Source organism: Lupinus angustifolius, unplaced genomic scaffold (genome assembly GCF_001865875.1).
Source record: "Lupinus angustifolius cultivar Tanjil unplaced genomic scaffold, LupAngTanjil_v1.0 Scaffold_276_2, whole genome shotgun sequence".
In the NCBI taxonomy this organism is placed as follows: domain Eukaryota; kingdom Viridiplantae; phylum Streptophyta; class Magnoliopsida; order Fabales; family Fabaceae; genus Lupinus; species Lupinus angustifolius.
This window is the reverse complement of record NW_017727504.1, coordinates 1-13,121: the sequence shown is the minus strand read 5'-3', so window position 1 is coordinate 13,121 and position 13,121 is coordinate 1. Positions and strand designations below refer to the sequence as shown.

Sequence of the window (13,121 nt, the reverse complement as noted above, 5' to 3'; positions counted from 1 at the left end):
ACACCATCTTATGACTTCCAAAAAATGAGATCACGATTAATATATAAATGATTAATTATGTTTAAATTCTACAAAGAGAAACTTGAAATCAGGTCAAATCTTGGTATATGATTTTGATGTTAAAATAATACTGTTGTTCAATTCATTCTATACTTCCTTCAATAGGTTATGTAGTAATATAATCTCAACTAAGGTGTTTAGCAAAGCTTAAAAAAATATAGTCCTTCAACTAGCGCCAAAGATTTATAAAGAAATTATTAGAATTTCTTATTTTGGGATATCAGTAGTGCAATTTCTGCATTTCCTTCCAAGTCCTAGTAAACACTGCATATCTAAAAATACACCAGGATAAAAAACCAAAACAACTAAAACAAAAATTTCCCTTCAATTCTTCCAAAATTTAGTCGCCTATATCCCTAAGATAGGGATAGGAGATTAATACAATAATTTATAAGATAGAAAAGACAATAGAAGAAGATGCTTGTTGCATAGTAAGGTCAAGTACTAACTCATTAACCAAACTAGTTAGCAATTCGTTTTCGAGCTCCGATGCCACTTGTTGTGATTCTTGATCCGAATTTTTCCATTCCTTATCTATCTCCCTAATGTAGATATGCCTTCCTTCCTTCACTTCCCAACCTAAATAAAGTTCTTGGGGTTGCCCAATTATCCAATCCTCAGCTACCTCACAAAGATGTAGCTTTTTTGAATGATCAATATTATTATTTTCCTCAATGCTCTGTTTGAAATAATCAAAAAGCAGGTTCTCTGCCTTAGTTATCAAATAGTTGGATGGAGTTGATATTGTAATGAAGTTGAGAAGATCGACCACATCCTCATCTATGTTGTCACTAAGAACATTGGTGGTTACATTTTGGGTAGACATAGTTGGCACTAATGTGGAAGAAGGAAATAGAGAGGATCTCGACTCGTATGTTTCAACTTCTAGGTCAGATTGAGCCATCTTTTCTTCCAGGGTTACCGGTTCCAATGAAGCAACACTTTTAAAATGTCGTCTCTTTTGATTGTGCACGTGTTTGTTTCCTATAATTATGTCATATACACATACTTCACTTTATTATATAAGGTATAGAATAATATAGACGTAAAATTTATTATACAGTCAATATTATGAATCAGTATATTATTTTATCAAATATGTATAAAATTGTGTGATTGGGAAAGAGTTAGGGATAGAGGGGAGTTACCTTCAGTGGTGGAATTGAAATGAGAGGTAATTTCTTCATCATCTTCAAATGGGCAATCTAGTATGGATACTGGACTAAATTGTTCTTTCTCCTCATTTGGCCAATCCTGTTTCATGAGAGCTAATTAAATTACTACACATTAATTTTCTATTGAGAAAAAAATGTTACTATTTTTTAGTACGAGCAATATTCAAAGAGTATAATATTTATGTATTATTAGTATAAAGATTTATACACAATTAATATATCATTCATAATTAATTGGATTGATTATATTTAAAAAAGTCGTTATAATTAAACATGAATTGTGGATCATACATGAATTGTGTAAAAATATCTTATATTATCATTATATTTTTTTTTTCTCAACATCCAAATATATAATTAGGAACATATAACGTGATAACATGTTTAGATGTCACACGTTATATTTTCATGATAGACAAACATTCAGCAGAAATCAACATATTATAATATTGTCTTTAACTTCTTGAGAGATTTCCAGTGATGCACGTGAGGTATGAGGTATGTAAAACAGTTTCATCTATTCAAAAAAAACATTAAAAGATGTATAATTTTATTTAAAATAATTAAATTTTATATTTACTAGCATGTTGATGGGCACCGTTGTATCTGTCAACCCGCTTTCTTATCATTTATAATGTATAGTTTATATGTCATAAATGTCAAATATAATATTTTGTATTAAATATTTATAATATATAGTTGAATTTATTCATTGGTGTTTAAATTGAACATTCATATTCTACGTTAAAAACTTATAATCACTAGTTAACCAAATAATATGAACATATATTAGGTGAAGATGATGAACATTGGGTTATATATAATTTTTTTGGTAAAAACTAAAAAATAGTGAGAGCAAAATAAGGAGAATCACATATTATACCCGGTGGTAGTTATTTTGGGTTTTCCCTTTATAAGTACTAGTGTATACAGGTACTTCGTGCTTGCCGGTCAATATTACATGGTACTATGTATTCAATTTTTATATATTTTATTTTTAGAATTGGAATGTATTTGTGATAATTTTTATGTATTTATGATAATGTTCAATTTAATATGAAAGATATAGTTAATTAATGTGTTGGTGATGTTTATTTATGATTATATGATTTTTTTTGTAAAAATTAAATAATGTGAAGGACAAAATAGGAAATTGAAATTACATCATGGTGGAAGTTACACCATGTTTTGCCTTTATATATAGTATAGAAGTATAGATATATAAATATATTATAACAAATTAATTATAATATTAGTAAATATTCTCACATGTATTTAATGTGATTAGACTGTTAACCGACCATGTCTACATTTTGAATAATACTTTAACCACAAATTTCATCTACTAAACTGAATAATAAATCACAATTCAAAATTAAAAGCATGGTGTGTTCAATCTTTAAATTTGATTTTACAACATTTATTATAACACGTCCCACTAATGTACCTGTAAGAACTCTTATCATAAAAACAATAAAGAACGACATGTTTGAATTAAGACTTTAATTAAATATTTAGTTAAATGTGTAATTTTGTCTTATCGTCTTTTATTATTAATATTAACTATTTCTGACTTAGATTTTATTCCTATTATCTCCTTGAAATTAAAATATCGTTATATCTAATAATAAATTTTATATATTCTCTTTATTATTTTATACTATATATAACTTTTATATATGGGAGTACTAATATATAATATATAAAAAATTGAAACAGAAAAATAAGATTAACGAACAAGACTCGAAAAAAGTACTTAAAGTTGTGATTGCCAACTCATATTAGACTAGGTTCTATTGTATTGGAATTAGTGGAATAAATAAGCCAATCAAATGAATATAATCTACATTACTTTCTTATTTTCAAAATAACATTCATGAATTAGCACAAAATATTTTGATGTAAACCTTGTTAAAACGAAGCTATCCCAAACTACCCTTCTTTGGTTATGATTTATGAATGCTATCTACTCTTACTTACATAGTGATCTACATCAGAAGCTGCAGTAAGTTTTAACGCCGTGGTTGGCGCCTAATAAAATGGACAACAGTGATAACTCGCAGACATTTATTGCATGCTCCCTATATTATTTTTTTATTTTTTTTATTCTTCTTTTCACTACACAACTCTAAAAATAAAACAACTCTTACCTTTCATCACTTTTCTAATATTTATTTATACTAGTTGATAAGCTAAAAAGTATTGTGAAAGAATGTGTAAAAAATAATAAAATATAACTCCTCTATCTTAGCCTATGCTGTAATAACAAAATCCCTGAAATCAATATATATGCTAATTGATAATTTAAACACGCTAGTTAAAAAATTAAAGGGTTTATCAACCTCAAGTCTAAGGTTGATTACGACCTTTTATAAAAATTATATATTGAAATATAATGAGTTCACGTCTTCAAAAATTTTAAACTGTCTTTTTTAATGCACATTTTTATGTTTAATTTTCTTAACCAATATTGTCACAACAATAATTAATATGATCCTTTATTATGGAACTAAACTTAAAATTTTTAATACATTAAATATATTATTACTTCTCAATAAAAATTAACTCTCTTTTTTATCGGTTAAGAAAACCAAATTTTAAAATACACCAACAAAAATTATACAAGTTTTAACGAGCAAATTATATTCTATATTTAATACATTATGAAACTGATGTGTTTAGCTTTTTTTTATAAACACTTGCACATCATTAGTAAACAAAAAACACATATATTATAATTTGTCAAAAAAAGTTATTTATTGATTTTGGGTTATGTTAACCTCAGAATAAAAAATCAAAATAAAGTAAATATGCATTGAAAATTTAACTTAAAATGTTTCTCAATGTATTGAATCCATATTTTTAATATAAAATTACTACTTTAATATTCTTATTGAGATGATTTTAACATTTTCATTAATTTTTTATTTGAATAATTTTTTCAACCAATCATTTATTGTTAGAATAAGAGTTTAACCCAAAAGACTAATTTACTAGGTGAAAGTGTCATCGCATTAAATTTATTATTATAGTGATAATCTCCTACATGCTCATTGAATATATAGTTATTTACATAAATTCATATTGGAAAATCAAATGATAGAAAAATTTAAACTAAGATAAAAGTACTTACCCTTGATGCTACTCCTTCTCCAGCTCCCTCTACCTTGTCACTAGCCACAACCTCCTTAGTGCTCTCAACTACATTCTCCTTTTCAGCTGAACGCTCAGAAGATGAAAAACTGAACTCACTCTCTGCCCAGCTCTTGTTACTTCCACTCCCCGAAAAGTTCGTAGTTGCACTCACATTAACAATGAACGTGATATCCTCATTCGACGTCGTTTTATCTCCTTCCTCCATTACCAATTCCCGAAAATACCTCATCCACCTTCTAGTACTACTGCTACCATATTTTACTATTCCCTTTTCTTTCGTCCCTTTCTTCCAGAACCTTCTGCTGCTGAACAACACCTTCCTAGAGAAGCTTCTAGAAAGAAAACTAGTCGCAGATTTCTTTGCTTTAGCACCGTTCTTCTGCGATAAGGGAAATGATTTAAAGGTGCTAATTACTGCTTCTGAAGCTCTATAAAGTGCTGATATTTTCGAAGATGAAGAAGAAGTAGAATTGGATTTTGGAGGGAGTGTAGTGTTAATAGTTTTCTTGCGTTGCCCTATGGTGGTGCAGCAATATTGTTGGCGCGGAAATGAATTGAAACCGTTTGATGAACATGAACTCAGATCGTCGATTAAGTAATCTTTGAGTAAAGATGATTTTCTTGAAAGATGTTTGGTTGTTTGAATTCCAAAATGATCTCGTAAAGTTTTGTCATAACTAGATGACATGTTTAGGGTAAGATAACTAAGCTCGAAAGAAGAAGAAAAATCAAGAGAAGAGTGCTAGGTTATGCATAAAACTATGTGAGCTGAGATTGGTATATATTAAAATAAGGCAATGATATCTAAAGTTTGAAAGTGACCCTTTAGTGTATGTGACACTATGAGAGTAGTGGCTAACTTACTAGACAAAACTAAAGCCACAAACACATAAGAGGTTAGTGTTTGTGACTTGTTAAATAATGGAGAGAAGATTATGGTGTAGAGAGAGATGATATGGAAGGGTTTATATATTGTTTGAGAGCAGTGTAGGGTGAAGGATGGAAGAAGGTTCCAAAGTAAAAGATCTCAGATCTCAATAATTAATTTGTGAGATTAAATATAGAGTAGGAAGATGCCAAATTATGACAGAGTGAAGTGAGATACTTGCAATGACAATATCAATATGAGAAGTAGATAGTATAGTAGGGGAAGAGTTAAGAAAGAAGATGTTTGCTCATCCAAATGTTGTATATGTCTGGTGTCAATCAAAATATAATATATCAATTAAAAATATTAAATATTTATTATTTTTATTTTTATTATTATTGGTGTCAAATAATAGTATAAGATATGATTTAAGATATCGTATATATATTGGTTAAGAAGAGACATGAATACTTCTTAATTGAAGTTAAGAGTGCCTGGTAAAATGTAGAGTATCAAGTGATTAAATTATTATTATATTTTGAATTTGAAACTATCTATATGTATTAAACTACATGAACATGAGTTCTAACTTGTATCTAACCGTAGTGTCGATGGTTTAGACTTTTGGACTCCAACATGACCAATAGTTGACCTTTTGGATTTCATCTCAACGCGCATAGGCACGTGCCACATGTTTGTGGTTCCCCCTGGCTCTGGTTGACTGCAATCTCATTGTTTTCTTTTTCCTATTTACTGATAAGATTCTCATAACCAATGCTTGCATTTAAGAGGGCACATTATTTTTATGCCAACCTGAATTAGAGACTTTGTTTAGAGGCTATAATATTGCATTCTGAAGAGTCTGTGCAAGCCATGTAACTATTGTAAGAGGGGGTGTTCAGATTCACATCAATTCAAAGAAAAATCCAAAACCAAATTGGATGCAGGGCAGTTTTTGTATAAATCTGGTGGGTTTGGTTCTGTTTTTTCTTCCAACTCTAGAAACCAAATTGATTGGGATGGAACGGATACACAGTACATATACACCTTTAAGTGAAAAAGATTCCAACCATAAGTAGTCTTACAATTGATAATATAGAATGTAAATTTTTCATATTTTATGATTGCTGAAAGTGTTATTAGTTATTACTTCACACTTTCTCTTTGTTTTTTTGGTGCTTACTTTCTCATTGTTAAAATAATGCTAATGTGATGCTTTTGTAATGATTTTATTTTTATTAGTGCTTTCGTTCAATTAAATGTTTGGATGTATATCAAACTTAATATTTAAGGTAAACTTATTGATTTTTATGTGCACTTTACATTTTAAAAGTGTTGGGTATTCCAAGTGTGAATGAAGAAGTCATACATTGAGCAAAGAATGATGAGTTAAAGAACATATAAGTGGATGAATCTATAGACCTAATGTCTTAAGGTTTTGGGTTAAGATGTGATGTTAAGCCCACTTATATGATTATTTCACTTAACCCATGGAGGATCCTTGTAACTCATATTCCAAGTGTGAATGAAGAAGTCATACATTGAGCAAAGAAGGATGAGTTAAAGAACATATAAGTGGATGAACCCATAAACCTAATGTCTTAAGGTTTTGGGTCAAGATGTGATGTTAAGCTCACTTATATGCTTCTTTCACTTAACTCATGGAGGATCCTTGTAACTCATAGATGAAGATCTCCCAACAAAAAGTGTACTAAACTTTTATTTAAAAAAAACAAATGTTTTTTATGTGAACTGCCAACTGGACACTTGGAAGGGATGGAGATATGTCCCGAAGGCTGTACCAACCCGGATAGAGATCACTTATCTTATTTCCTGTCTCGGTCTAATAAAAAAGTGACACTTAATCAAAAAGAAAAATTCTAATAACATAAAATAACAAATTTACATTATTTGGAGAAAATTTATTGGTTAGGGACATGGAGACACATTAATTTTAGGACTGATGATCCCATTCATATCAACTCAACCACAATAAGGAAAAATAGATTAAATTATAAATATATATTTTTTAACCAGTCATATTGTGATTAGTTTGGTATATGTTTTGAGAGAGGACATCAAATCTCCATCCACTTGGAAGTGTATTACATTTGTTGTTTTTTATTAAAAATTATATCAAATCCACCGAAACAAAATATAACTTTCCGATCAATTATCTTAATTTAAATCTATCTTATTTATCTAATCTTTGGATTAGATAACCTCTTATTTTGGTGTAAGTTGCAAAGAAAAATGTTAGAGGATATAAATGCAAACTTTTAATATAAAACATCAATGCATTAACTTGTAAAATCAGAAAGAGTTTTCCTTTTTTTTTCTTTTTCTTTATTAGTTTTGTCATTCTTCTTCCCCTTCGTCTCTAGTCTCTCTACCTCTCTGATATCACATGATTTTGCTCCTTCTCTGTCTTGCTTTTTTGTTCTATAACGGTGACTAGTGGTGGATCAGGGGATGATGGTGGTTGTGGCCATGTCGGAATGGATGTGAAGATAAAAGTTTGCGCCCATATTCACACTATTAGTCGTACTAGTTGTAAATTGTAAATATCCAGGGAACTAATGAATTTTTAATTTTAATTATATAAATATAAAAATATTTATTACCACAATAATAAGATATATATATATATAGGATAAATTTATGTTTATACAATTTTATTATCAAATAATAATAAACATGCATAATATATATAATGTTTAATTAAAAATAAATTTATAAATGTGCAAGCATCACCGAGACAAATATCATAAAATGTATTTCCTGTTGTTTGCTTAGCTCACAACAGTTATGAATAGCACGAGATAATCTTTATTAGTTGAGTCATGACTAGGTCGTTCTCTTTAAGAAGTTTCGTGGTACTCCTAAAATTGTGTAAGCAGACTATCAACCACACTATCTCTAGGATAAAACAGTTCAGTTCTCTATTATACGATTTCCTACTACACTGTAAAAATTGTTCTCAAATACACTCACAATACTCACTACCAGTGTCAGTTCTCGAATTCCCACAATATGGCTACATGTGCCAATTCTTTACTCACAATACTGACTATTAGTGTAAGTTCTCGAAATATCATTTTGGCTGTATGCGTCAATTCTCAAGTTCCATGGAAAGAAATGGGGACAAGGTTTTCAGAAATGCAACGGCGAAGTATTAGGGGAGAAAGAAAAATTGAGAGGAAACACCTTCAACTTGAGGTGCGAGTTATAATGGGGGAAGGATGCCTCTATTTATAGCCCGAGGCTTCCAACGGATCCCCCATCCAGCGGTGCAAAAATTCTAACAATCAGATCATCCCACGGTCAGGAAGAAATCTCATGTGGATCTGCCTCTCACTGACCGAGTTCTTCTCCCTTGACTGGGTTTCTCTCACACGGACCTCCTTCACTCTCCAACCGTGTTGACTTTGTCAAACACGTGTGGAATGCGTGTGTTGACTTGGTCAACACACGGTCCAAGCCGAAGCCCAAGCCGAGCCGGCCGGACGGTGGTGGAGGAGGTGGTGGTGGTGCGCACGCACGTGTATGTAGGGGTTTTGTTTTTGTGAGTCCTCACCCACCCAATTGTACTCCTTGGGGCACACCCCAATGATGAAACTAATGACTTATAAAGATTTCAAACTTCCCTCATCCAAGCAATGTTGGACTAGTGAGTTTTTTCATTTCACAAACTCAAAAGTCACCATAAATGGTCTCATTAATGTGCATTAAAACCACTTCAAAAACTCATCATTTTCAACAAATTCCAACAATCCCCCACTTGAAATTAAAAAATGATTTCCGGGAATTTATATGGTCTCAATAAGATTGTGCATAAACAAATGCGTCATACGACTTGAACATTTTCATACTGAATAAGATCCAGATTTTACTAGAGTGACTCGTAGTCTTGAACTCTATCTCCAACATCAAACCACACACAACCTTTTCAAAGGTGTATTCTGTAAAGCTCGTGCGTTAAAGGTCATGCACGTCTATCCTAGTATAGTGAATGTTATATAAATTTATGCCCCAAAATTTCATAGGAAGCGGCCCCCACTTCCACATTCACAAAGGTGAGTCTATCAAGAGTACTCATGTAGCCTACCTACTCAACTTCAATTGGAGTATAGATCTCATTAAGAGTTTTAATTCATCATTCCATATGTTGCAAGAATCATGCTTCTCATAATTTTATAGCATGCTCATTCTCATATCACTTCACAACTTGTTATTACTCAATAAACCTATTTCTTGGCATCTCCATTCAGTCAGATCAAGTTACCATCATGAGTGATCCTCGTTCTAAGGGCAATAGTCCTATACTCTTAGAAGCATTATAGACTTTCTCTCTAGCTAGTCTTTCGTCAAAGGATTTGCTAAGTTATTCTCAATGCGTACATGATCCATTCTAACAGCTCTTGTAGAGAGTAACTCTCTAATGATGATGTGCTTACGACGAATTTGTCGTTTCTCACCATTATAAAAGCGGTTCTCAATTTTTGCAATATTCGCGGTACTATTACAATGGACCAACACGACTGAAATCGGTTTTTGCCATAGGGGAATCTCTGTAAGTAAGCTTCTAAACTAACATGTTTCATCACTAGCTATTGATAGTGCTATCATCTCAGCTTCCATAGTAGATTGAGCCAAAATAGTTTTTTTCTTTGACTTCCAAGAAACAGCCCCACCATCTATGCCAAATATATAGCTATTGGTTGATTTGGAATCATCAAAAAGAGTGTTACAATCAACATCGATGAATCCTTCTCGGACAGCTAGAAACCTTCAGTAATGTAATCTGAGGTTCATTGTTTTCATAAGGTATCTCATTACCCTTTCTATAGCATGTCAATGATCCATACTAGGTCTACTGGTAAATGTAACACCTTAATTTGGATAATAATATATGAGCGGAAACATGTCCATAAACAAAGAATTCTACAGCATTAAACTTTCCTTGATATGTATATGAATAACACCTCAAATATAAGATGAAATAAAATATCGTTAACTTACATCCACATAATAAACTGGACTTCATATAAAGAGGATAAGAACAAAGTCTTCAAATATCCTCAAACAAATAAATGCCTCCATAACACGTACAAGATAAAGTTAGCAAATAAAAATAAGCTATCATCTACAATAGTGGCTTGATAGCAATTCTTCCATCTGGTACTCAGTCATTTCTTAGAAGACCCTAGAAATGTCAAAAACTCAAGCATAGTGAGATAAAAATCTCAGTAACACTATAATGACAAAACCTTTGAAAATATGACATTCCTAGCCGTAATAAATACAGAAAATCTCCATAAGGAACAACAAAAGAGAAATAACAATACTTTCACTTAATTTTATATTCTAGCTCATTACACATAACTTAAATGTAAATAAGAGGAATATAAACATGACACATCATAACGCTTCAATCAATTTGCATATAACATTAATCGCCTAAAACTCTTAGTCCATGATTAAAAGTTTTGCACACAGCATGCCTGCTGGAGGTGCCTGCCCCTCACTCAGTGCCCTGAGTTCGTAGGAATGTCTTACCCCGTTTCCGGGAATAAGCCCGTCTTCATGCGACTAAGAATTCGGTTGCCTGTGCCCAGGCCAGTCAATAGATCTGGAGATCCCCTTCATCAGTTAACATAATTGGGTTATAGACCCCATTACAATAAACGTAATTGGATATAATTGTAAGTAAATAAAAGTAGGAGCATCACATAACAAAATATAATATAATAAATAACATCTATTCAATATTCATCATATAAAGAAAACTAGGAACAATATGTAACTTTTTCATAAACTCTTATGTGAGAATATACGCTGTTAGTTTAGTGTAATAAAACACTAGCCTTGAATTATTACATATACATATCAGTATACCTATATCATGATTATCAAAGTGACATTCATTTACTATAATAATAATGATAGTAATATAGGTACCACCAATCATTGATAATAAACTAAAGTATGCTACTGATTCTATTTACCTGTTATAGCATATAATTCAATTCAATCATTTGAAACATTAGTATGGCAGCAAAACAATACAATTGTAAAACTAGGAATTTCAGTGTAGAATTAAGAGGGCAAAACGTTAGTCTCATAAACATTCATAAGCATAAATCTCAATTAATTTGAAAACACACAGCATACATCTATTTATATAAAGCAAACACATAATTAACATAATTGTATATAGAAGTGCAGAGAAAGAAAGTTACGTGTGTGTTATTGGCAACAATTTGTGATGGAATTATATATATATATATATATATATATATATATCAAAGAATATGTAGTAAAACAAGAAAGGATCCACAAGGTATAAACTATAATTAACATCTATCATTCTACCTTCAATTCTTCCTTATTCATGGAGTTTTTAGTGTTACCTGGTAATGAGTTTATGTAGAAACCTTGTTCCTTCCCCTCTCTTCCTAATTTTCTTTTCCTTCTTTGGTGGCTGCTAGGGTTTCCCCTTTTCCTTACTCTTATATATAAACTAATATAATATCTTATTTACTATTAAATAATAATTCTATCTATTTTATTCTCTTAATTGATTATTATTATATTATTCAAATCTTAAATATATTTTAAACTATTACACAATTTATTTAACTAACACTAGGCACATAAAAATCATATAACAATCATATCATAAAAGCTCAAAATCATACACACTAATTAACAATAACTCAATTTATTAATTATTATTTTGGGTGTTACAGTAAACCTGCATAATAATACCACAATATAGGTAATGTCGGGTCTGGTGCAATTAGTGGCATAATGAAGGTTGTCAATGATGCTAGCATACTGAGCTGATCTTACACCTTCACCAGTGTTCTTAAAATGTTTTACTCTTGGATCATATAATGTGTTAGTAGGTTTACAGTAAAAGTATTTGTATTTCTTTAGGATCTTTTCCACATAATGCGATTGTTCCAAAGAAATTTCTTCTTTTTACCTAATAATTTTTATACCAAGGATTACACTACCTTATCCAAGGTCTTTCATTTCAAATTTGTTACACAACAACGATTCCACATTATTCAAAACATGAATGTTGGAACCAAATATGAGTAGGTCGTCTACAGACACACATATGATAGTGCAAATCTCATTTTCTGATTTGTAATAAATGTATTTGTCACTTTCATTCACCTTAAACTCATTCGAGATCACTAAGTCATTAAACTTTTTATGCCACTATTTAGGTGCTTGCTTTAGATCATACAACGACTTATCTAACTTGCAGACCTTATTATATTTTCCTATGTATTACAAAACCTTTAGGTTGTTCCATATAGATTTCTTCTTCTAAATCACCATTTAAAAAGGCAGTCATAACATCCATTTGATGTACTAATAAATTATGTATCGCAGCGATCGATATTGGTACTATAATGGATGTTATTCTAATAACATGTGAAAATGTGTCGATGAAATCTACATTTTATCTTTGCCTAAAACCCTTAATTACAAGGCGAGCCTTCTATTTATCCATTGTGCCATCAGGTTTCAGTTTCTTTTTCAATACCCACTTACAACCAATAGGTTTGCATCCACGAGGCAAGTCATCTAAATGTCAGGTCTTGTTAGACTCTAGAAAATTCATCTCATCGTTTATGGCTTCTTGCCATAAATTAGCATCCAAAGAAGTCAAAGTTTCTTGGAGTGTTGATGGATCCTCTTCCAATGTATAGACCATATAATCAGGTTCATACTCTCTAGTAGTCATTGCTCTCTTACTTCTTCTAGGTTCTATTTCTAACACATTATTATTATTATTATTGCTAATCACAAGTATGTGACTAGTTGTTGTGCCTCCACTATTC

At 31.0% G+C, this 13,121-nt stretch overlaps 1 protein-coding gene across 1 annotated transcript; it reads right to left on the bottom strand.

Moving 5' to 3' along the window:
* Nucleotides 1-354: 354 nt before the first annotated feature.
* Nucleotides 355-5,138, bottom strand: LOC109340868. Its single transcript, XM_019578631.1, has 3 exons — nucleotides 4,369-5,138; nucleotides 1,209-1,314; nucleotides 355-1,044 (listed from the first exon to the last, which is right to left on the bottom strand). Exons 1-3 carry the CDS (start codon nucleotides 5,077-5,079, stop codon nucleotides 449-451), a joined length of 1,413 nt encoding a protein of 470 aa, XP_019434176.1. The 5' UTR covers nucleotides 5,080-5,138; the 3' UTR covers nucleotides 355-448.
* Between the last annotated feature and the right edge of the window lie 7,983 nt (nucleotides 5,139-13,121).